Source organism: Zalophus californianus, chromosome 15, assembly GCF_009762305.2.
Source record: "Zalophus californianus isolate mZalCal1 chromosome 15, mZalCal1.pri.v2, whole genome shotgun sequence".
Lineage (NCBI taxonomy): Eukaryota > Metazoa > Chordata > Mammalia > Carnivora > Otariidae > Zalophus > Zalophus californianus.
The window spans coordinates 55,675,860-55,701,837 of record NC_045609.1 but is presented as its reverse complement, the minus strand read 5'-3'; the positions used below and the strand labels follow the sequence as shown (position 1 = coordinate 55,701,837).

At 44.0% G+C, this 25,978-nt stretch overlaps 1 protein-coding gene across 9 annotated transcripts in view; it reads left to right on the top strand.

Annotated features, from left to right (window-relative positions):
- Positions 1–25,361, top strand: part of ALDH18A1 (aldehyde dehydrogenase 18 family member A1) — a 39,654-nt gene extending 14,293 nt beyond the window's left edge. For 4 of the 9 annotated variants that reach the window (XM_027596655.1, XM_027596658.1, XM_027596656.2 and 1 more), the window contains exons 4-18: positions 4–153; positions 242–346; positions 3,945–4,103; positions 4,517–4,607; positions 8,415–8,539; positions 9,434–9,578; positions 10,207–10,280; positions 11,363–11,477; positions 13,936–14,156; positions 16,206–16,343; positions 18,071–18,266; positions 18,372–18,493; positions 20,386–20,572; positions 21,801–21,896; positions 24,344–25,361. In XM_027596655.1, coding sequence (XP_027452456.1) covers positions 4–153; positions 242–346; positions 3,945–4,103; positions 4,517–4,607; positions 8,415–8,539; positions 9,434–9,578; positions 10,207–10,280; positions 11,363–11,477; positions 13,936–14,156; positions 16,206–16,343; positions 18,071–18,266; positions 18,372–18,493; positions 20,386–20,572; positions 21,801–21,896; positions 24,344–24,525 — 2,106 coding nt within the window. In that variant the 3' untranslated portion in view covers positions 24,526–25,361. The remainder of the gene's footprint in view (positions 1–3; positions 154–241; positions 347–3,944; positions 4,104–4,516; positions 4,608–8,414; positions 8,540–9,433; positions 9,579–10,206; positions 10,281–11,362; positions 11,478–13,935; positions 14,157–16,205; positions 16,344–18,070; positions 18,267–18,371; positions 18,494–20,385; positions 20,573–21,800; positions 21,897–24,343) is intronic. The other 5 variants (XM_027596662.1, XM_027596664.1, XM_027596661.1 and 2 more) reach the window with 3 other exon arrangements.
- Positions 25,362–25,978: the final 617 nt, after the last annotated feature.

The following is a 25,978-nucleotide window of genomic DNA, read 5'->3' as shown; positions in this document are numbered from 1 at the left end:
CAGGTGTCAGTGCTCCAGAATCAAGGCCGAGAGATGATGCTGGTGACCAGTGGAGCCGTAGCCTTTGGCAAGCAACGCTTGCGCCATGAGATCCTTCTGTCTCAGAGCGTCCGGCAGGCCCTGCACTCGGGGCAGAACCAGCTGAAAGAGATGGTGCGTGCTGCTTCCCCAGCCCCTGTAACTGGTCAGCAGGCCTCTTTCCCTCACTCCCAATCACACCATATCTATTTGTGTGTTACAGGCAATTCCAGTCTTAGAAGCACGAGCCTGCGCAGCCGCCGGACAGAGTGGACTGATGGCCTTATATGAGGCCATGTTTACCCAGTACAGCATCTGTGCTGCCCAGGTGAGAGGCTTACCATTGCAGAGAGGTGTGGGACCTGTGAAGGTGATTCCCGTGGAGCAGAGGGGTGATGAGCAGGGCTCTAGAACTAGACTGCCTTAACTTCAGCACTTGCTAGCTGGGAAATCTGGAGAAAGTCTTTAGGTCTAACCTTTTTGTGCCTCAGTCTCCTCATCTGAAAAAAGAAGATAATATCAGTGCCTACTTAAGAGGGTTTTCGGAAGAAGTCAGTGAGAAAATATAGGAAAAGCATTTAATGTAGCGTTTCCAGTAATTATTAGCACTTGGTGTTGTGCTAGTAACTGTTATGGCTACTACTTTAAGTGTTTATCCTTTTCCTGAAGACAGGGAAGTTAGATACCTTTTTTTTTTAAGATTTTATTTATTTATTTGACGGAGAAAGACAGAGAGGGAGCACAAGCAGGGGGAGTGGGAGAGGGAGAACAGGCTTCCCGTGGAGCAGGGAGCCCGATGTGGGGCTGAACCCAGGCAGGACCCCGGGATCATGACCTGAGCCGAAGGCAGATGCTTAACAACTGAGCCACCCAGGCGCCCCAGGACAGTTAGATATCTTTATTTCATTGGCTTCTTTGACTTCAGGCAGCTTGCTTCTCTTTGTACTTGGTTACCTTATATAACAAATTTCTACCAAGCATTGAAAAGAAAGAGGAGTGCTTATTGTTGGTTTTCATTCATTCAGCAAATATTTATTGAGCACTTATGGTATACCAAGAAGTATGTTAGTCATTGGAGATACTGTGATAAACAAATCAACCATGGTTCCAGGCCTTATGAAACTTGTACATTTTTAGTGGTTGCCCCTGAATGTTCTAGAATCTTCTTTCCACATTGTTTTTTACCTAAATTTCCAGCATTATTTTTTCAGTTGTATCTTTGATCATCAATACAACTACACACTAGAAACATGTAAATATCACAAGACAACTCGTTTCACAAAATAGTTGAAAAAAATTGAATTCCCCAAGTTATTGTCTTCCAACTCGTTGGCTGTCCCTGATCCTACCATTTACATAAGTGTTATTTTACATATTTGATGTTGTTATGTATACATCCTTTCAGATTTTGGTCTTTCATTTCCTACTGCTTTTTCTGTTTCTTCCTAATTCTCACAGCATTATCAACAGTGATGTGGTATTGTTCCAAAGTGTCCTTGATTAGGTGAACTGCAGCAGAAAGGCATAGACTTGTCCACCTGTAGTCTATAGCTGGGGACCCCACTTTCTTAGATTTTTTTCTTCCTGTTAGCATAAATATAATAAAAATCTCAATTTCTGTCAGCCACGATTATCAGCTCTCCTCTTCTCCACGATCCAATGGCAATTTCAGCCTTTAATTTTTTTAAAAGTGTCTGGAGCCAGATGAGGAAACTTAGGTCTAGTAACCATACTTTTGTTTTTTCCTGGGTATGATGCTTTTTGAGGTTTGGGTTCTTTTTTTGGTTGGTTGGTTTTAATGAAAGTAGCATTAAAAGTCACTGCACATTAGCCATGGCTTCCATTAATAATGACGTGAAAGAGCTCTGTCCCCTCCAGTTTGCAACAAGCATGCATCCATGGGTCCATCTCACACGTTTGCCTTCCCTAGGATCTTATCTGCAAGAAATCTTTGATCTTTGCCCTTTGTACCTTTTCCTGTGGTTCCTTTTTGTCTTTAGTAATCCTGTTTTAAAGATTACTATCAGGGGCACCTGGGTGCTCAGCCGGTTGAGCATCCGACTCTTCAGCTCAGGTCATGATCTTGGGGTCATGGGATTGAGCCCTGTGTCGGGCTCCACACTTAGCGGAGTCTGCGTGGGAGTCTCTCCCCTCCCCCCCCCGGCTTGTGTGCATGCGCATGCTCTCTCTATCTTTCTTTCTCGCCTCTAAAAATAAATTAATAAAATCATTTTTTTTTAAGATTTTATTTATTTATTTGACAGAGACACAGCAAAAGAGGGAACACAAGCAGGGGGAGTGGGAGAGGGAGAAGCAGGCTTCCCGCGGAGCAGGGAGCCCGATGTGGGTCTTGATTCCAGGACCCTGGGATCATGACCTGAGCTGAAGGCAGACGCTTAACGACTGAGGCACCCAGGTGCCCCAAATTAATAAAACCTTAAAAAAAATAAAGAGGGTTATCAGTGGCTTTTGGAAATCTCCACCAAGTTGTTTGTCAGGTTAAAGACTTAAACAAGTAAAGCAGCTTATTTTTTCTTCATAAAAATGAAATTGATTTGCATCCTAACAGACTGCCCTTCTTCACACATATACTTTTCTCTTAGGGCTCTTGTCTTCTACTCCTTTGTTAAACTGTTTGAGCAACAGGTATTTTCACTGGACCTTAATACCTCCTGCTTGCCTATTCTACACACATGTTTATTTTATCATTTGACCTTTCACCCCCAATGGCTAGAATCTATGTGCTTGCCTTGACCAGGTCCTGTTTCCTACAGGACTGACTTTCCTGAAAAAGAGTTCGTGATCCAGCCTTAACGAAAAATGTGCCCCAGTCCCCCTTCCCCGAACCATCAACAGTTTTATTCTCTATCTCGGCAGCTCATATAGGGCCTGACATTTCTGAAGTACTGAATAAATTTTTTACGAGTAGATTATTTCCCTTAGTCGTGTTACCATGTTGTCTTCCTTACCTACATTTTGTGTATCCTCAAGGCTGCTGTTACCATCTTCTCAGTTACCATAACCAGACCCTCAGTGCTTAACTATGCCTACTTTTACTGTCTGGGTACCTTCTTTCTTGACCATCTGCCTGCCGCCTTTCCTACTTCAGCCACATTGCAAGAACCTTTTTCCTTAAACATCAGAGAGATTTTATTGAAACATTTATTTATGAGCTTCAGGGCTTATTACCATTAGTTTCTTGCTATCCTCAGTTACCTTCTCCTGCTAACCATTGCCTAATATTCTGATTTAATCAAGGAAGTGGAGCTGTCTGCCCACCCCCACACCCAGCTCTCCCCTGGACCTTTGAGTAGCTTATGCTCATCGCCTCCCCTGAACTAAGTTATGTCTAGCCCTTCTTTCAGTTTCTGACTGAAGACTCGCCTTCATAAATCTCTCAGACCAATCCCACACGATCAGACAGTCTTTGCTGACCGCAGCTGTGGGGACAGCACAGCCCTCTTCCGTTTTGTCTCCTACACTTCTCCGGGCAGGACAAACTGTTCTTTGGCTCACGCACCTCATGTTTCAGTGCCTACTGTGGCTAGCCCCTGAATCCAATGCTAGCATACAGAGATATTTTAGAAATTAATGGATGGCTATCATTTCCTCCAAAGTGTATCTCTCTAAAGTTCATACATTAATTTTCTTAATTCTGTAAATAGAAGAGATTTAGTAGCTCTTTGAGAATTAAAGTACTTTTACAAGAAGTCTTGAGCATCCTTAAATATTCCAAGTGATGCATTTTTTCCCCATCTCTAAATGAATTAGATAAGTATCCAGAGATGTGTGTTCCATTCCGATCTGTATGGAGTCCAGAAACCTAGAGTTCAACTCCTCTCTTCTTAGCATCTTGTGTATGTTGTTGCTGTGATGTTCATAATTTCCCTCCCTTCTGCATTTTCAATCCATTTAATAACTTACAGATTTTGGTGACCAACTTGGATTTCCACGATGAGCAGAAGCGCCGGAACCTTAATGGGACACTTCATGAGCTCCTCCGAATGAACATCGTCCCCATTGTCAACACAAATGATGCTGTCGTGCCCCCAGCTGAGCCCAATAGTGATCTCCAGGGGGTAAATGTGGGTAAAGTATTCCTAAGGGTTGAGCATGCTGGAGACTAATGCTATGCTGCATGTACTAACACCGGAAGTTTGGCATAAACAAGATGGAGAAATTGGGACAGAAGCTGGCCTCATGGAGCAGTGGCTGCATAAGCTCTTCTGAAGTCAGGGGGTTCTCACTGAACAGGGTGAGGTGCTACAGTGATTTCAGGTGGTGCTGTGAGCATGGCTTGGGTGTGGCAGTGGAGTGAAGGGTGCGTGTTTGGAAATGGGGTGGCTAGTAGGCACAGTGTTCTGCAGACAGAAGGGGCCTATAAAAGTTGTCATCCGTGCACTCGGTTATGAATTTTGCCTGCCAGAACCTAGCAGAATGCTGTGAACGCCCTGAACTGCATAGTTCGCTCACTTTTGACTTTTTACCTGCATTCCAGGTTATTAGTGTTAAAGATAATGATAGTCTGGCTGCGCGTCTGGCCGTGGAAATGAAAACTGACCTCCTGATTGTTCTTTCAGATGTAGAAGGTACAAAGTAATGCCCTTTCCTTTTATCTAACCTTTGCTTTAAATACTAAATGGGTGAGCACATGAATTCCCCTCTTCGTTTGAGTCTTTGACTTTTTTTTTTTTACTATGGACCATTATTTTCTGATCCATATGGTCTAACAAAGGGATTTTATGGCTCAAAAGAAGGTGAGGGAATCTGGGAGATGCAGTTTGAATGCTAAAATTTCAGGTTTGTTTTTTTTAGAACAGCCTCATACAGATATAGTTCAAGTACCATACAGCTCACCTATTTAAGATTTATAATTCAGTTCATTGATTTTTAGTATATTCATACAGTTACTCAACCCTGACAACAATTTTAGAACATTTTTATCACGCCAGTAGGAAACCCCATACCCATTAGCGATCACTCCTCACTTCCACTCTCCAGCCCCAGACAACCTCTCATCTACTTTTGGTCTCTGGAGTTGCCTGTTCTGGACGTTCTTTCAGAGTGGAATCACACAATATGTGATCCTTTGTGACTGGTTTCTTTCATTTAGCATCATGTTTTCAAGGCTCATTGATGGACGTTACGGCATCTGTCAGTACTCCTTTTCCTTTTATTGCCAACGACTACTCCATTGTGCACACGTACCACATTGTGTTTACCCGTTCATCAGGGGATAGACTTAATGCTGCTCTAACATTCATGTCCAGATTTTTGTGCGAACATGTTTTACTTAGGTGTAGAATTGCTAGATCATTTGGTAATTCTGTGTATGTTTAGCCTTTTGAAGAGTGCCAGACTGGTTTCCAAAGCAGCTGCATCATTGTACATCCCTGTAAGCTCTGTATGAGGGTTCTAGTTTCTCCACATCCTTGCCGACACTTACCTCTTATTATCTCCCTTTTCGCTGATAGCCATCTGAGTGAAGTGCTATTTCATTGTGGTTTTGATCACTTTCAGTTTTTAATGTAAATCGTGAGACCGATGATATTAAATGGGAGCCACACTGCAGAAGTCCAGGCTATGTGGCCACCATGGTCCTAAATGTTAACGTACTCTTCCCTGCTTTTGCCTTACTCAGAGGGGTCCCTCTTGGTTCACTTTTCTCACTCTCTTAAGCTGTTCCCATTTCACATTTTGACCCATAAGGAATATGGTAGCTGTGTCTAAAATAGGCCAAACCTAACAGGATCCCAAAAGTCCCCCATTACATTCCCAGGAGATCAGAAAAACCTATTTTGTTCCCAGCCCATACCCAAGGCAGGCTCCTTTGGCAGGACTTGTTTTCCATTTACACTCCAGTGGTGTAAGATTAAGAGCGGGGAGCTACCCAGGAAACAAACTGAGAGTTGCTGGAGTGGTGGGGGGTGGGAGGGATGGGGTGGCTGGGTGATAGACATTGGGGAGGGTATGTGCTATGGTGAGCACTGTGAATTGTACAAGACTGATGAATCACGGATCTGTACTTCTGAAACAAATAATGCAATATATGTTAAAAAAAAAAAGATAGCAGGAGGGGAAGAATGAAGGGGAGTAAATCAGAGGGAGAGACGAACCATGAGAGATGATGGACTCTGAAAAACAAACTGAGGGTTCTAGAGGGGAGGGGGTGGGGGGATGGATTAGCCTGGTGATGGGTATTAAAGAGGGCACATTCTGCGTGGAGCACTGGGTGTTATGCACAAACAATCATGGAACACTACATCAAGAACTAATGATGTCATGTATGGTGATTAACATAACAATAAAAATTTTTTTAAAAAAAGCAGGGAGCTACCTAGTGGAGACAGGGGCAGATATAGATTGATTGAGCTGTCTTCTGCCCCCGTGGGAAGTCTGATATATCAGACGTATGTATCAGTTTCCTTACCTGTGGGAAGTCTCGGTACCGTGTTGACCCACTGTAAATTTGAAATCTCAGGACAGAAATAGCTAGATTGGGATAAGAGTGAGCCACTCTGGAGAAGAAGGCTTTTCAGTAAATCAGATTTTTAGTAAATTTCTACTATGCACAAATACTATGCTAGGTGCTTTATAAATGTCAATTCTTTGAATCCTTATAGCAGTCTTGCAAAGTAGATAGGTTAGCTCTGCTCTTCAGATGAAGAAATTAAAAATTAAGTTCATACCAGTTAAATGGTATATCCAAAGTCACATAGTACTTAGCAGAAGCTGATTTTAAAACTAAAACTGTTCAGTTTAAAAATCCATGCTCTTCCCTCTCTTCTGTGCTGCCTGGCAAGGTAAAGGACATGAGTTTGAAAGATCAATATATAAAGCCCAGTTTGAATTAGACCCTAGTAAACATTTGTAATGCAGCCTCAAACACCAAAATTGGTCATCAGTGTGATAGCATATATCAGTACTTTTCTTGTTATTGCCAAATAATATTCCACTCTGTAGATATACCACATTTTAGTTGCCCATTCATCATTTGGTAGACATTTGAGCTATCATAACTAACCCTGCTATGAACATTCATGTGCGTAAAACAGGCTTGGTCTAAACCCTGATTAGTTATCCACTGAATGTTGATTTTTAGCACAATTTTAGAGTTTTAAATATGCTCTTGATGGGTTTGAGAAGCTGCTATAAGGGAAAAAGAGGGAGGAGGAGGCAGAATATCAGAATGCTAGGCGCTCCTCAGTGTCTCTGGAGGTCTAGCTTAGAATTGTACAACCTTGCCCATGCTGTTTTTGTATGAAACCAAAACAGCCTCACAATCCAAATTTGTGATCTCATAGCATAGTGCCTTCTGAGAAGACTCCAGCCCTGAATCCAGGAGCTGTGGAGTGCTGAGCTATGGTGGACAGAGGTTGTGAGAGGTGGTTTTTCTCTCCCTGTAATTGCTGCCCATGGTTAGCACTGCTTCATTCTATACCAGACACCATTTTCCTCACTCCTTTGATTCCTTTCTCCTAGAGAGGACGTTTATAGCAGGGTTGTGTTAGAGATTTGGAATAATGAAGCAGAGAAGGCTGTATTTTCATACAGGAAAAGCAGTAACTTAAAAACATCACTGCCTAGATGTCCTTGAGCCAGTCCCCAACCCCGGGCAGTTCCTCTCTGTGTCCCACTAAGGCCTTAAGGTGATTCCATTTTCACAGACCCATGACTTTTCTTTCCAAGCCTCCAACTTGCTCTTTTTACAAGTGAAATTGTGAAGATATTTAATCATGGATTGTATGCATATAACATTTCATGTAACTCATATTTTATGTTATTCTATTCAGTTTAAAAGGGACATATGCTTTGTGGTGATAAATCCAGACTGAATACTGAGAGTCGTGTGCTCTTCTGACTCAGCCTAACCTTCACATTGGCTTACCCATAATATGGAGAGCCTAGTCAGTGGCTGTTTCAGAGGGTGCTGTGAAAGTTAATGGAAAACCTGTCTCCCATTTCATCCCACTTGGAGGTAATCACATTATAGTATACAGCTGCTGTGTCTCTTCTGCAGTGGCCACTCATCCTTTTCAGTTACTTCCTTAATTCAGCATCATAAATAGCAGTGGCAGAGGTGAGGACAGCTTCCCAGTAGACAATGGGCAGGGCTGGTAAGTTTTGTGCCAAGGATATGGTCATGCCATAATGCTGGCAAGCATTCATTCATTAAGCCAGGTTATAAAAGTGTGTAAGGAGAGTCCTCCTGTTGCTGATTTTCAGCATGGGTAGACTGTACAGATCCCTTCTTCCCGTTTCTGGTTAGAGCTGATAGAACACAGAATTCATTTCATCAGTCACATACAGAGTGGTTGGCAGGTGCCCAGGGGGTCTGTATTAGGGGACACTCACTTCCATTACAGCAATATTACTGACTCTTGTCTGCTTTTTAGGTCTTTTTGACAGTCCTCCAGGGTCAGATGATGCAAAGCTCATTGATATATTTTATCCTGGAGATCAGCAGTCTGTGACATTTGGAACCAAGTCAAGGGTAGGAATGGGTGGCATGGAAGCCAAGGTAAGGGTTTGATGCTTTTACTGCCTGTAACAGATATAAAACCAAACAGTATTTTACCCTTTTTACTTCGTGAGTGTTTGGGGACTAATGGTTACGATACTAAGCACACACATACTTAAATGTGCACGTCTAAATAGGGGTTTAATGCATATTGTTTACCTATGTTTAGCCGTGTCTGTATGTATTCTCTTTACTAAGATTATATAGTGCATTCATGCTGTAAACTTGTGAAGGGCAGGGTCTATATATTTTTAATAATTCATAAATCCTCTAATGTTATCAGCTCAAAAGCTTTTTTTTTAAGTTTTTTTGTTTTTGTGTTTTTAAGTAATCTCTACACCTAACATGGGGCTCAAACTCACAACCCTGAGATCAAGAGTCGCACACTCCACTGACTGAGGCAGCCAGGTGCCCCAGCTCAAATATTTCTTATGAAATCTTTGAGAAATTCTTCCCTCCCGTTATTCTAAGAAGTGATACCCTTAAGATACAGCATATCATATGTGGCAATGGCAGAGACATACAAAAGAGATACGGAAGCAAAGGCTAAAAGACTTTGGTCAGACCAAACACCAGACTGGACACTAAGTTGAGGCACAGTAAGTCAAATGTAGAAGTTATGAGTCCCAGTACTAGAGAGTCTTAGAACACCGAGCACAAAGGGCAGATTGGCTCATTGTTAGGCAGCACACGCTGAAGTTGGGCTGGAAAGAGAGGGCACAGGCTGGAAAGAGGGCACGGGCTGGAAAGAGGGCACAGGCTGAGTGTGTTTTCAGAGCTTCTGAGCTGTTGGAAACATTTGATTGTTCAATATCATTGTATTCTCTGTTTTTGCAACTTTAAAGTGTGGATGACTAGACCCTGTAAAGGTCTGAATCTAACCTCTCCTATTAGGTGAAAGCGGCCCTCTGGGCTTTGCAAGGTGGCACTTCTGTGGTTATTGCCAACGGAACCCACCCAAAGGTGTCTGGGCATGTCATCACAGACATCGTGGAGGGAAAGAAAGTTGGCACCTTCTTTTCCGAAGTAAAGCCTGCAGGTAAGTAGTTCTTCATAGAGTCCCATGGTCTGGATGATAGGTAGCCACACCATGGCCTAGATGAGACTGAAGACTGAGCTCGTCTCTAGGAATAGAGATCACAAGATCAATGTGTTGATATCCTGAATTCTGGTATTGTTTCAAACACTCTTTGCAAAATTGGATTTTGCTTTGCTTCTGTAAAATTTAGCTAACCTGCCCAACTAGGCTTCCTGTTTTCTCTAAAACCACTAATTTAAAGAATATAAGCGTCCGTTTTCTTAAGAAACATTTGCTAGGCCCATGCTGGATGCCTAGAGATGCAAAGATGCGTAAGGTATGATATGTACTCTCGATTGTTCACAAAAATAGAATTGCCATATAATCTACATTCCAAAATGCAAACATATTAGAGAATATAAGCCAAAGTGGAATTGAAAGAACTCTACAAGACGTAAATTATGTTGTCCGCTTTAGAAATATAGACAAGTTTCTTATATTTATGCCTGAGTTAATCTAGTATATTCTTTTGCCATTTTATGGGTCCGAGTGACCTCTGGGAAACAAGCACACCAAAACACTGAGCATTTGTTCTGTGTACATCCTGGAGTAGCTGTCCATGATGTGATGTTTGCAAATATTCTTATAGGTCCTACCGTTGAGCAGCAGGGAGAAATGGCTCGATCAGGAGGAAGGATGTTGGCCACTTTGGAACCTGAGCAGGTAATAACCCTAGCTAATAGTTTTGTTGGTTTTCAGAGTGAGTTGTGCTGTGAGGTTTAGTGCACAGTCAAACCTGTCTCCCCTTTTGTTCCTCATGGCCCCACAGAGTTATTCTAGTTACAAGTGTGATTCAGATTTGTTCTGCCTTTTTTCTTTCTCCAAATTTTATTTTCCCTTTTGTCTTTTGTAGCCTGAGGCCTAAGGTTGCTTTTCATCACTATGATGTTTTGATCAAAAACATCATGGAAATGATGAGACCAAGGAGGCTCCCTAATCCTGCCACATCCTGGGCATGGAAATGGAGAAAAACTGCCTGTCCTAACCCATCTGAATCACCTAACTTACCTATTAGATGCAAGCTCAGGAGCCTGCTCTCTAGTCAGGGTCCTGCCCACAGTGAATTGGCACACACGATGAGTTTGGAAATGTAAGGCAGTCAGGTGGAAGCTGGGGATTGGCTTCTCAGGGCTTGTGTTGTTAAGGATGGATTTGAGAGTGGTGTATTTAGGTTTCTTCAAGGGAGCACTTTGGCCTGAGAAAGAAGAGAATTTAAAATAACCACAAGTAGAGAAAGGGAAGCAAAGAAAGAGCTTAGCTTGTCTCTTAAACCACTTCCCTCTGCTCCTTCAGTAATCACACTCATTTGCCACACTTCTTAATCTAGGTGGGTAAGGATTGGGGTCTCTTCAAGCATCCAGGACTGGGTTTTCTCTCTTTGGTGGAATTCATTAAATAAACAATTGTGTAAAAGAAAACTTACCTGGGAAATAAACTATACAGCCAGTGGTATTGAGTATGCGGAGATGGATATATCATGCTGATTCAAAATGCTGGCCCCCTTCTTGGGAACAGATTGTGTCTGTCATTCATCGGGAAGATTAGTAGTGAGAGAGGAAGGAAAAAATGAGGAGAGTCGAGGTGGAGAATGAATGATAGGAGGTAAGAAGATTTCACTCAATGGTGACCTTGAATTTAGGAGCAAGGCCTGGCTCATTTAGAGGAGTAGGTTTAAAAATATGCTGTGCGTTCTTCTTGGATTAATGTGTTTGCTTGTTTGTTTAATGTTTTACCTTTCTTCCTAGAGAGCAGAGATTATCCATCATCTGGCTGATCTGTTGACGGACCAACGTGATGAGATCCTGTTAGCCAACAAAAAAGACTTGGAGGAGGCAGAGGGTAAAGACCAAGTGATTCGGAGTCAGTGTTACGGAGGATTTCATTTTGTTTTTGTTCTTTGTTTTACTAATAATTCTTATATCATAGTCTGCCGAAAGACAAGATTGTTATAGAAGAAATTATACATCATACATCATTTTTATTGAGTTGCTTGCTAGCATTCATTGGGCTTTTTCAATTTATACATACCATCTCCAGCTTCTTTCCCAGATACCCTCCAAAGGGCTTTTTCTGTACCCAAGGTCCTGAGCCATGGATACTATGGCAGTTTCAGGACAAAAAAGAAAGACTGAGGACCGCCTCACTTTAGACATTCCACTAGTAGCAGCTAACACTTACTGAGGCCTTTCCATGTTGCCAGGCATTGTGCTAAAGGCTTTACAGACAGGATATCATTTTATCTTTATAGCATGGGACCTTTGAGTTAGTTACTATTTATTATCCCTATTTTATAGAGGAGGAAACTGAAGCACAAACAAGTTGTCATATGCCTAAAACCATATGGCCAGTGACAGATCCAGGATTCAAACCCATATGGACTGTGCATATAAAATTGTTGTGGAAGTAATTTGTGGGGCCTGTGATGAAAGATAGCGTATCTCGTAGTTAATTAATCAGTGCATAGGCTGCCCAGAGTTAGCAACAGATGCCATCCACAAATGCCCTAAGGTGCAGATGGTAGAGTGAGTGATATGGCCGAACTCACATTGCAGATAGCTAAATGTGTAGAGAGTCAAGTCAGCCCTAAGTCTTTCTCTCCTTCCTAATTCTCTGTATCTCCACCCTAAAAATTGGGGGATGATTTTATGGGGTTTTGAATTTCCTTTTCTCTTGAATAAATGTGCCTTAAACATCCAGATTAGTGGTGTTCCCTTCAAAGAAACCTTGCAAGGTTCATCAACATTACTTTGATTTCTTTAAAACATTTTGTAGCTGTTGCTTTGGAACTTCCTTTAGAGTTTACATCTGGTCTTTTGAATTTTTGCCGTATTGGAAAGTCATAAAATAGATTCTCAGAAATGGAAGAAATCTTTGATGATAATCTTATCCAGTTGTTTAAAAGTAAAAGAATTAAGATTCACTAAGGTTAAAGCTTTTGCTTAAGGTCACACAGCTAGTTGTTGGCAGACTTCTGACTTTTGATCCCAGTTATATCTCTCTGGAAATTCATAAGGACACAAGGTGGCTTAAGAACAAAGTCCTGGGTATACATGAGCATGGTGGTCCCCTTTGACTCGGTAAGTCCATGTCAGGAAATGTATCCTAAGAAGCTATTTCAAGAAGAGAAAACTGCTCTGTATGCAAAGATTCTTGGAGTAGGGTTATTTATCACCCTGAAGACTGCAAACCTCAGTGTTTAATAACATAGGTTTGGTTAAGTGCATTAAGCTATGTTAGCTCAGTGGAGTATTTAGCAGTAATTACAACAATTTTGGCAACATGGAAAACATAGATGCATTGTGAGGTGGAAAATTGGAATGTAACATTTAATACACTGTGTTTAAAACTTGTTAACACATAGGGAAAAGTGAAGAAAATGGATTGATGTAATTGGTAAAATGATATAACTTTTTTTCTTAATATAATATTGGTTCCTTCCCTCCTAAGTAGAAAACTTTTTATTATTTTACCTTGGTGGATGTGACTATAAAAAAGAAAGGGAAGGGAAAAAAGGGAAATTTTTTATCATCTCATCCCAACATTAACCATAGTAATGATTTGTGGTATGTGTTTCCAGGTGATTTTCCTGGTGTGTATGCATGTGTATTAGGAATGTGTGTGTGTGTGTGTGTGTGTGTGTGTGTGTGTGTGTGTGTAGAGAGCTTCACACCATGCAAATGGTTGTATTTAAATTTAAAGAATATGCCATATGTGAAATTATCATAATTCTATTTAAGTTTTTATTTCAAAAGAAAACATCTTTATTGCTTCTGATTATAAAAATAAGTCAGTCATTACAAAAAATTAAAATAATGCAGAAAGATAGAGATCATTAGCAGATATCTCCGTGTGCACATGCATATATGCAAAATTTGATAAACAGGATCTTACCATGCATGTTTATTTGTAGTTTTGCCTTTTTCACAAACTATATCCTGGACAGCTTTCCATATCAGTACGTATAGATATATTATTTGTAATAACTGCATTGTAGCTCATTGTCTACATTTTTAAGTTGAATTTGATTCTGTTGTAAAAATGCTGTGACAAGTATCCTCATTACATGCAAGTTTGCTCGTGCACATGACAGATTTCGGGAACTGAAATTGCTGGCACAGTGGGTATTGGTGTACGTGCCTTTACATGATGAGCTACCCTACCAGAAGCGCCCTAGAGAAGCTGTATAAGTGGCATGTCGTTGTCTTCTCGAGACCCCCTAAGTTCGTGTCTGTTCCTAACATGGTGCCGTGTGTTTAGTAAAGCCGCTGCAGCCTGCCCAGAGCTGCTCCTTTATCTTGTGTTCTTCGCACCTCTTCAGGGAGACTTGCAGCCCCTCTGCTGAAACGCCTGAGCCTCTCCACATCCAAATTGAACAGCCTGGCCATCGGTCTGCGACAGATTGCAGCCTCCTCACAGGATAGTGTGGGGCGTGTTTTGCGCCGAACCCGAATTGCCAAAAACTTGGAACTAGAACAAGTGGCTGTGCCGATTGGAGTCCTGCTGGTCATCTTTGAGTCCCGTCCTGACTGTCTGCCCCAGGTATGTGCCTGCCATCGGCATAGGAGAAGAATGTGTTTTCAGGATTCAACAGAAGTCTCCCAAAGAGAGTTTCCTTTTTTCTCTTTTTTTGGTGAGAAAGACTTACCTTTTTTCCTCCCCCAAAGATAATTTTTGAGACTTCGCATGTTGTTCTTAAAGTCATTTATGTTATTGATTCTTCCAGTGATTCCAAAGTAGGTATTCATATGTACATTTTACAGTGGAAGAAACTGAAGCTTATAGAAGTTACTATTCCTATCACTTGTAAAGAGTGGAGCTGGGACTGGAGCCCAGATGAAACTTCCATAGCACAATGCAGGAGCACTTTTCCATGTCTTAGCTCACTGGGGCACTTTGTTCCCTGACCACTTCTAGCTTCCTGCAAGGTAATTCATCTAGTAGCCGGTTTTGCCCATGTGAAAAAGACCCTTTATTGTTAGTGTCACAGATGGTCTCCTGTAGGTAAATCAGGAAAAAGAACTTTCAGTAGTTCATGGAAACCAGAATGCAACCCTCTTTGAGGAATTTGACATACCACTGTCTAATATTGAGAAACCATGTGTTAAAAGATTTTTCTAAGCAGCCATGCCTTGATTTATAAGGTGGCATTAGAGGGTTGCCCCATTGGTTACCCACTCTTCCGGAAATCTGGGACCATTTTCCCACCATACTGACCAGCAGGATGATACCAGCTCTTTCTTTGCACTAGCCTCAAAGTGTCCGAAGTTCTACTTAAAAACAACAGACGAAAAACCAGCACCTCTTTACTGTAGGGCACAGGGTGAGCATGGGAGTCTGACATGCTTTCTGGTGAATACTCCCTGACGTGACCTAAAACCAGCTTGTTCATCAAGGACTTCATCCCGTCGGGGTCTGTCCTCAGGCCCTGCCTGGTGCTGGCACATTGCCCCCATTGCCCACCTCCTGTTTGCAGAGATACTCCACTGAAAACTGTAGAACTCTAATCTGCTAGTAGGAATGGGTCCATGACATTTCTCTGCTCCTTTTCATCCATACTAGCTGATGCTTCACATGGAGAAAGATTACTTCTTTAGCCAACTACAGCTGAGGTTCCTCCCCTGGGATCTTATCTCTGGATGGCATCACAGAATCCATATATTCTAAAAGTTGTATGCAGCCTGGTGTGCTAGTGCATTTAAATAGAGAAGGTTTACATTAATTTTATAAGGGGTCCATGAGCAACAAGAACAAAAAAGGATTAAGAACTAATCGAGATTAACATGTTCAGGCAAGGTTTTTAGTAAAGTTTCTTTTATTACATTATAAAAATGGGAAGATTTTCATTCATCCCAAAAACATTCAGAAAGTTAAGCTTCAGGTCTTGGATGATCAAGTCATTAGCTCTTTGCTCTAAGAGGATAGCTAACCCTCCTCCTGAGTGGCCTGCTTTTCACTGGAGTATCTCGGTGGTATGAGAGTCCTTGATGAACAAGCTGGTTTTAGGGCGTGTCAGACTCCCATGCTCACCCTATGCTCCCTGCCTGTGCTCCTTTCCCGGCAGTCTCTGCCACAGCTTATCCGGGGGCTGGCAGGAGCTCTGGTCTTCTCCAGGTTCTCAGCACCAGGCATTTAGAACTCTCAGAACAATTACAGGGCCAGAGTAGGTGTACATTTTACAGTTGGAGATGCCACCCAGCCTCAGCCAGAGGCAACCGAGCTGCCTGTCCTCCACCATGGCCAGAGTGGGGAGAGGGCCATGTGACGCTGGCCACTTAGGTTACTTTGCTAATGGTGCTGAGCATGCTGTACAGTTTAGTTGCTGAGATTGGGTGCTTTCGCTCTGGAGTCAAGGCTTCTAGCCCTGCCAGGTATAAGCTATGTGTCTTTGGGGAGTCACCAACTTCTCTGGGCTTTAGTGTCCTTATCTGCAAAGCAGGTTTAATTCACTGGAATGTTGGAGGATTAAATGGATTAGGCCTTATAAGTGATGAGCACAGTGCTAGGCACAGGAGGCGTGCTCGGTGAGTGCTAACTGTTCCAGTGATTGGTTTTTCCCTTTGGCTAACTGCTCCCCTCTTTGATCTGCAGGTGGCAGCCTTGGCTATTGCAAGTGGTAACGGCTTGTTACTCAAAGGAGGGAAGGAGGCCACACACAGCAATCGGATTCTTCACCTTTTGGCCCAAGAGGCCCTCTCAATCCATGGAGTCAAAGAGGCCATACAGCTGGTAGGTCCTTGGGAATGAGCCACATGAGGCCCAGAATGCCAGTTCAGGTGTTCGGGTGTTTGAAGCAAAGTTTAGGTCACCTAAGGCCAAGCCATTTGTACAGGCAAGCTTGACTGGAAGAGCGGCAGGTCCTGTGCACCTGCTGACATTGGATGATGCCAGAGGCTTCCATGGCCCAGATGGGCCTTCAGTGGCTTGGTAAGGCCACTCGCATACAGCTGTGTCCTGGCACTGTGATTTACAAGAATGCCTGTTAGCCCTTCATTTTTGGGGCGTACCCACCTAGAGTATGAGGTCAGGGCTCTGCTCACTGGCAGAGTGATTTAGGGCAAGTCAGATGAAACACATGAAGCCATTATGCAGCATGTGAGTATGAGGTCATGCTATTATCACTATTGTTATTGTGCTCAATCGTCTCACTCTCATCAACCAGCAAGTGGAGTCTAATGACTCCATAATAGCCAGAGGTTACTGAGCACCTGCTGTAGGCAAGGCAGCTTCCATCTGTTGCCTCCTTCAGTCCTCACAACAACCATAGCGGGAACATACCATTAGTATTAGGGAAAAAACAGGCTCAGTGCTAAAAGTCACTCACCTAAAATCCCACAGTCTGTGGTAGAGTATAGATTTGAACCTTGGCTAACTCCAGAGGCTTCTCTTTCTTCATTGAGGCCCACTTACTCCAACATTCCAGGATTCTCCTGGCTGCTGGGACAGTGTGTATAAACCCACTGCAATACATGCTCACTGACAAGAATTCGTTTTTTTCTTATGGCAACATAGGGGGTGGAAAGGGCACAGATTTTAGGGATTCAAATCCCAGCTCTACCACATCCTAGCTTAATTAGATAGGTCTCCTTCCAGCCCTCTTCCTACTGCTGTATCACATCCATACAGTAAAGTATGCAGATCTTTTGTGAACAACTGTATGACTTTTTCCATGGATCCACATACACACATACATAACCGTCAGCCATATCCAGCTGTAGAACATTTGCAGCACCCCAGAAGGTTCCTGTGCCCTTCCCAATCAGTATGCTTCCCCATAGCCACTTCTTTACTTCTTTCACATTCAATCTGTTCTGCTTATTCTTGAACTTCATTATAGATGGAATCATACAAAATACACTCTTTTGTGTTGTTGGGTTTTTTTATCTATTTGAGAGAGAGAGAGAGAGAGACAGTAGGGGGGAGGGGCAGAGGAAGAGGGAGAAGCAGGTTCCCTGCTGAGCAGGGGCCTCGATCCCTGAGATCATGACCTGAGCTGAAGGTAGACGCTTAACCGACTGAGCCACCCAGGCACCCCCACTCTTTTGTGTTGTATTTTTTTTGTTCATATTTATGTCTGTGAAGGTCATCCATGATGTTACTTACCTCCAGCCATCGTTTTCTCTTTTTTATCACCATGTGATATTCCATTTACATGTATATGCTACAGTTCATTCTTTCTTCTGTTGGCCACCTTTTGGGTTGTTTCTGGTTCGGGGCTACACAGAATAAAGTTGCTATGAAAATTCTCATATGTATGTATTTGTATTTCTGTTGTAAGTAACGTGACCATATGGGTGAAATTAAAAATCAAGAGGAAGGAAAAAGGCCATCACCCTAGTGTTCTGACACAAGTATTTCATCCCAGGGTAGAAGTGGTCAGCAGCCCTTGTGGGTGCTGCTGCTTTGTATTTTGTGAGGTCAGATGTCATTTTTGTTTTTATTCTGTACCTCTTCAGGTGAATACCAGAGAAGAAGTGGAAGATCTCTGTCGCCTAGACAAAATGATAGATCTGATCATTCCACGTGGCTCTTCCCAACTGGTCAGAGATATCCAGAAAGCTGCTAAGGGAATCCCAGTGATGGGGCACAGTGAAGGGATCTGCCACATGTATGTGGATTCAGAGGCCAGCGTCGATAAAGTCACCAGACTGGGTGAGCCAGATGGGGCCCCTGCTGTGTGCAGGCAAGATATTTATCACATCCTGTGTGGCTCGGGAGCATGTTACTAGAAACAGTTCTTTGTCTTCCTTCTTTCAGTCCGAGACTCTAAATGTGAATATCCAGCTGCCTGTAATGCTTTGGAGACTCTGTTAATCCACCGAGATCTGCTGAGAACTCCATTATTTGACCAGATCATTGACATGCTGAGAGTGGAACAGGTATGACAAGTGCCAGGACTCCTACGTCACTTCCTGTCTTCCATTTTGAGATTTAGAAGCCTGTGGGATTAGACCAGGAGCAACTGCCATACCATTTAAGGCAATTTAAGAAGCAGTATTTTTGAGCATTTACTGTGTACAGAGTTCTGTGCTAAATACACGGAGAATAAGACACATCCCTGCTTTGTCACCGTTTAGTAGATGGAAGAAACCCGTACTCAGATAGCTGTATTACCAAGTGGAATGTGGTAAGTGCTAAGAGAGGTCAAAGATAAGACGTGGCAGTCCTGTTTCTGGGAACCTCTTATTCAGGCATCATAGTTTAAAGTTTGTTTCTGAACACACATTCCTGTTCGGATTTGATTTGAAAAGATTGTGCAGAAATGTTTTCAAACAGAGATGTATATATGTCCACCCCTCCACCAATGTCTTCAATTACCAGTATTAATGTACTTCATACAATGAGTCAACAATTTGTATAATGTTCTCTCTGGATTATTTTATTACCATTTCATTGAGGTTGTAAAAACTAGTGCCGGTAAGTTTCAGACAAATGTATGTTTCATCTTAAATTACTAATTGCAAAAGAATAGAGGCTCTCCAGGCAAAATCTTAAGTTTTCTGGCAGAACACATTGTAAATTTTAATATCTGATGTCATGGCACCCTTTCATAATTACATAAACAAGTACAGCATTTAGAGAATGACTGCTGGCCTTGGTTGCTTTGACCCTGTGTGTGTCTTTTTGCTTTCATCCTTTAGCTGGAAAGGAAGGTTCCAGTCAGCTTATAGATGGGTGGGCACGGTCCCAATGAGAACCTGAAAGGATTGTTTTGAAAATGAAAATGCACCCCACAAATTAAAATGGAGTTAGCTCACATGATCACTCATGTTTAGGTCCTTCCTTGACACTATCGGCCTATTTGATGGGCCACCTATGTATGCCAAACACCACACTGGACTGGACTAGACAGGAGGAAAATTTTCCTTTAGCAGCCAGGAATAAACCTCCCAGTCCTGATTCAGACAAACCCATGATATCCTGTTATTATCAAGATTGCCTTGAAATTCTTTAAATCAAAATCTGTCAGTATGTGTACTTCATGTAACACCTTTGTGTTGCAGGAAGTAAATTAGCAGGGTGACTTGCCCAGAGCAGGGCTCAGGGATGGGTTTCCTGTCCCGGAGGCGCATGGTTGGACCCCAGGCCTGGAGGAAGCAGGGTCCCAGGTAAAGGGCCTCAGGAGCAACAGGAACAGGACAAACACTGCTTGTTATAACTTAAATTCCTCCAGCCAGGAGCAGGATCAGCCCCAGAGCCTGTGGCTGAGCTGAGCCTCGAGGTGGGGCCTGACCGACCAGAGTTGGAAGTCCTGACAGGTAACCACAGTTTGAGGTGGCTACCAGCTAGATACTCTTTTCCTCTGAAGCACACCTAGGATTTCTCTGGAGGGAAGGGAGTAGAAATGTATATGAGCCATCTCCCCCTTTCCATGTGAGTCCATGTCTGGGTCCCCTCCGCAGGGGACGGGATTTTTGTAGTCAAGTGTTCATTTCAGCAAGATGCCAGCAATCAAGGGCTTATGTCGATAGCCTGTTAAATGCCTTGCACATTCTTAACATTCAGAGGCTTCCTGCTTAAATCCCTACTCCGGTTTTACTGAGGGCCCCTGGCTGGCAAGTGGCCAGTCGGCATTTTCAAAAGCAGAGCATCCTGGAGGGTGGTGGGCTGCTTCTGAAAGGAAGGCAGGGCTGGTTTAATTGTTCGTGCCGCAGCGGCCACAGGCTCCTCACCTTCAGGCTCATCGGCTGTTCGGTCCTAGAGGAAGAAGTGCGAGCTGGCTTCCTGCTGCCGGGTTTGTATTGTCACTGCTCAACTTCCTCTGTTCCAGGTGAAAATTCACGCAGGCCCCAAGTTCGCCTCCTACCTGACCTTCAGCCCCTCTGAAGTGAAGTCCCTCCGAACGGAGTATGGGGACCTGGAATTGTGCATTGAAGTGGTGGACAGCGTCCAGGAGGCCATCGACCACATCCACAAGTACGGCAGCTCACACACAGATGTCATCGTCACGGAAAATGGTCAGTGCGCACGTGCCTCAGGCCTACGGCACCCGCCCTTTTCCGCCCTGGTCTCCGTGGGGCCCTCCTCTCAGCCCCTCTGGCTGCAGGAAGGCACAGTCCGGATGGGCGAATGACAATGCCTGGCATCGTTGTATTTGTGGGTTCACTGAGTGCTCTCCCATCTGCTGCCTCGTTGCATTGTCACTGCGGTCCTGGGGGAGGAGGCAGGGAAGAGATGGTTAGCTACACTCTGGAGATGACTCACTCTGTGTCACAGGGATTACCATTCAGTCCGGACAACAGTCCCTCCAGGCTATTGGAATAAACCCATTTACAGCTGAGGAAACCCAAGCTCAGAAGGTTGAGGACAGAAGCAGCTCTCCACACACATTTATTCACCGCACAGATATGTACTGAGAAACCACCGAGCTGTCAGCCACTGGAGCCCAGCGGGACAGGCAGCCAGCATGGCCCCTCCAGGGATCTGCAGTTGGTTTATTGGGGAATCACACCACCACCAATAATAATAGCTAACGTTTACTGAGCACTTACGTATACTAGGCTCTGGGGTGAGTGCTCTATGGATATCAAGTCCTTTTATCCTCCACACAACCCTGTGAGCTAGGTAATATTGTCAGTCCCCATTTTGCTCAGGCACAGAGAGGTTCATAAACCTGCCCAGAGTCACCCAGCTAGTGGGTATGGAATTGGAATTCAGACTTAGACTTTCTGGTTCCTGAGCCTTATAAAGATCTAATATACGGGGCGCCTGGGTGGCTCAGTTGGTTAAGCGACTGCCTTCAGCTCAGGTCATGATCCTGGAGTCCTGGGATCGAGTCCCGCATCGGGCTCCCTGCTCGGCGGGGAGTCTGCTTCTCCCTCTGACCCAACCCCCTCTCATGCTCTCTCTCTCTCTCATTCTTTCTCTCAAATAAATAAATAAAATCTTAAAAAAAAAAAAAAAAGATCTAATATAGTCAGGCCATTGCAGCATCAAGGGTGTGTCTACAGGGGGAGATTTGGATTCCAACCCAGTCTTTCCCAGGCAACTACTCTTTCCATAACAGGGACTGATGAAGCTGGTTAGCCTTCTTCCTCTTCAGATTTTTCACAAGTCTGCATGTTTAATGTGTAGAGAAGCTCTTCAGGGGCCTGGGCCCAGCCCTGGTCAGTCACCAGTGTGTGACTGGAAGGAGGAATATTTTCCCTGGGTTGCCCTAACTCAGTGTCTTCTCTTTATGTGCAGAGAAAACAGCTGAGTTCTTTCTCCAGCACGTAGATAGTGCCTGTGTGTTCTGGAACGCCAGCACCCGCTTCTCTGATGGCTACCGCTTCGGACTGGGTAAGAAAGATTCTGGTCAGGAGAAAAAGAGGTCCCTTTGTGAATCACTGTGTGGTCCAAGGAGCATGGTGAGGGTGGAGGAACCACATGAAGTCACGTGCTTGATTAAGATGGAAGAGTTGTGGGAGGGTGGTTGATGAGAGAGAATCCTCAGAGCAACCTTGGGCCAGGAGAAGTCCTGTGCTCTAAGCATTTTGTGTATTAAGAAGGTAGGTGCTTGTTTTTTTTTTTTTCCATAGATCTTTGAGATTCAGAGAAGTGGAGTAATTTGCCCAAAGCCCCCCAGCTGTCTCTCAGACCCACACTTATACAGGGCCAGAGCCTGGGTTGCTCCCACTACGGTACGGGCAGAGCACAGCATGCCTACTGCGCAGGTTGTGACAGGCGTGTGTGCCGAGGTCCCTTGGGAGCTGCTGCAGACTCACTTCTTCAAAGAGAAAGGTTGCCTGAGAGGAGGGATTCCCCAAGAGGACAGGACAAAAGAAGGTTTTAATACGTATGCTGGGCTTAAATAGGCAGTATCAAAAACAGGTAAGCCCAGAGGTGCAAGGTTTATTTCTAAAGCACACCTCTGAAATAAAAAGCTTCAGAAAAGTACCCTTAAAAAAAAAAAAAAAAGACCTCCCTTCTCCCCTTCTATCATTAGAAATACAATCTCCAGGGACACCTGGCTAACTCAGGTGGAGCATACAACTCTTGATCTCAGGGTTGTGAGTTCGAGCCCCATGTTGGGTGTAGAGCTTACTTAAAAATAAAATCTTAAAAAAAAAGAAAGAAAGAAAGAAAATCTCTATTCCCCAGTATGGAGATTTTTCAGACAGTCCCTCGTTTTCAGGGGTACCATTATAAAGAGCACCAATAGGTATTTATGACACATCTGGGAATTATTTCAACCACTTAAGACATTTTAAAACTCTGAACTTTTGAATAGATCTGCCTAGAGAATAGTTCTCACTGAATTACTAAAGGTTGTTAAACAGAATGTTACTCAGTTATTCTTAATCATGAGACTCTTTACTGTTGGGTTACCTGTTTCTGTTATGTTGGGGTTTTGATTTAATTGTCACATCCCTTGCACTGATTTTTGTCTTTCGTGTTGTTGAAGAAGAAATAGCAGCGTACTTTCAAGGGCTGAGGTACCTAGCTTTCAAGCAAAAGTCCAGGATGGGGGAAGAGCAAAAGACCACTCCATTGTCTTTCCATCACGTGCTCAGAGCAAATGCTCAAACTCTGGTTGAGTTAAATTCCTATGAAGTGCATTAATAACAGTGACGGTGTTTATTGAGCATTTACATATTCCCAGCACTGTGCTAAGTGTATCACATGCATTGTCTCACTTAGTTTTACATGATGGGTTCTGTTCTTTTCCTCATTTTCCAAATGAACTGAAGCACGGGAGATGGTTTGGCCATGTGCCCAAAGTCATGTGGTCCCTGTGCTATTAAACCAGAATTAGAATCTGGTGGTCACACTCTCCTTGCCAACCACTACTGCCCAGCCCCCACTTGGGCCTCTGCCCTGCTGGTCTCTGCCTGCAGCGCCTTTCCACCTGCCCTTCCACTGGCTGGATCCTTGTCATTGTTCAGGGTTCAGAGGAAAGGCCCTTCCTCAGGGAGGCTCTCCCTAACCACTCTACCAGTGTGGTGGCCCCCCGACCCACACGTCTGTCCCAGGACCCTTCCCTGCACTCCCATCACCACATGAAATTATTTTCCAAATTGTTCTTTGACTGCCTTGCCCACAGAAATATGAGGTCCAAGAAAACACGATCTTGCATAGGTTATTCACCACTGCCTCCCCAGGGCCCAGCGTGGTGCCTCTTACATAGTACATGCTCAGTAAAGTTGTGACAGACAAGGGAACCCTGCCTCCACTATATACCATGCAGAACATCCAGACAGACCCAGGAAAACCGCTAATGCCCCAAGTCTAAGCTTAGAGCAAGAGGGAGGGAAAATAAACTGTCCCCTTTTCATGTATTCAGTAACTGTCTAGTGAGTGCCTTTGTGCTAAGAATTCTGGGGGATACTGAGAACATGTCCCAGCCCTTCCATTCTGGGACTTAGAGAATATTTGAGGAGATGAAACCTCAATACTGGACATTGTTGTATACCTCAAAAAATGCCTGAATGTCAAATTATGATACACAGCGTAGACACTAAGATATCAGCCAGCACTCCTAGTATTGTCAAAATGCATTTGGGATAAGAGTGCAGAGGAGAGCCCACACATTGTGTTTCATTAGAAGAAGGGCACTTGTCATGATTCACAGCGCCCGGAGGACACATTGATGGGGACCGTGGAAGCCAAGCTGATCTGGGGAGGATGGAGCAGGAGTGGGCGGGATGAGAGGGTGCCACGTGGGGAGAAGGAAGAGCTGTGGGTCTGGTGGGTGGACAGGAAGCAGGGCTGGGAAAGGCCGCATCCTCATCCATGCTTTTTCTCAGGAGCCGAAGTGGGCATCAGCACATCGAGGATCCACGCACGGGGACCGGTAGGACTTGAGGGACTGCTCACTACTAAGTGGCTGCTGCGGGGGCAGGACCATGTGGTCTCGGATTTCTCAGAGCATGGAAGTTTAAAATACCTTCATGAGAACCTCCCTGTGCCTCAGAGAAATACCAACTGAAAGCATTCCAAGAAGAGCAGGGAAAGATTCAAGAGGTCTTCACAGTTAAGCTTGTCTTCAGAATCTCCGGAGATGAGCCAGGTCTCATCTCCCACTCCCGGAAGGGTCTGCCTGTTGGAAAGTGCACCGAGATGCCTCTGGGCTCCATTTGGCTATGCCAGTCTTGGCACATGTGCATATTCCAATTCACCCTTCTCTTTTATAGTTAGAAAATAATCGCTATGAATGGGGACTTTGCTTAATTGCTGCAGTTAGGGACTTCGCTTCACACAGTGCAGTTCCCTTCATGATAGAAACAGAAAGGTGCAGCTTCCCCACAAAAAAGGCAACAGGAAAATCATGGACGCTTTTACCTTTTTATCGCCTCAGTGAGGTAACGTCTCCCCTGACGTTTGGTTGGCACTAGGGCCCATCACACCTAATCTGTCTTTCCACATTTCATCTCTTTATGCTCACACTCATCTTCAAAAAGGAAAGGTTTGGAATTTAGAAGGGGGGCAGCTCTTCTTTTTAGCATTCTCATCAGAAACAGTCACAAAAATGGACTGAATCATTTCCATTGGGAAGATTGACCTTTTGTATTTATTGTGGAGTAAAGATAAAGCAGCATTTCAGATGCTTGTGCCTCTCCGGACCCAGAAGATTCGGCATGACTCGGGATGCAGTTGGAACCTGGAGCTGCGAGTCCCAGGATGAAGTATCTACAGCAATTATGCTTGAAATTTTTATATAAATTATTTTGTCATCCTACCCTTTTCCTCCAAAACACAAATTAGAAGGTTATTTTAATACTTTGGATTCTTCCCTCTTTTTGAGAAATAAAGTTCTTATGAAAAGCCTGTGTGCGTGGTTCAAGTCCGCACCCTCACTTTCCCTGGCCCTCTTCTTCCCCCGGCCCTCCCTGTGACCCGCACACCCGCTTTGACACACTGGCTCTTCTCGGAAAGCTGGTTGGGGAGAGCATCTGTCTGCCTTGTGTTTCCATGGAGGCAGCACAGACAGATCCCACAGGACGGACCCAGACTGAGAGAGAGGAGAGGAAAACAGGAGATTGGGCCCCAGGAACGTAAGGACTGAGTATGGTGATGGAATGAGGTCGGTGGGTATGGACGGCGTGAGCATGCCACCACTCGGACGGCCGTGGCCCCAGTCCTGACATCCTTAGTTCACTTCGGAAGACCCTCCTTCCTTCCATCCACCGCCTGTTTTAGGGTCCCTGGTGCCCAACAGTCTGCAGTTGAAAGCTTTCTTGTCTCGTGGGGGCCCTTCCAAAGAGAGAAGCGCTCACTGACATGCTGCTGCTTATCCTCTGAGGATGTTTTATGAGCACAAGTATCACGGTGTCGTGTGGAACATGTTCTCAGGCCGGCTTCCAACTCTCCCTCTCATCCAGAGCCTTACATGGTCCGGCAAGCCACCCTGCCTGCCCTGCCCTCAGAATGGGGAATTCTGG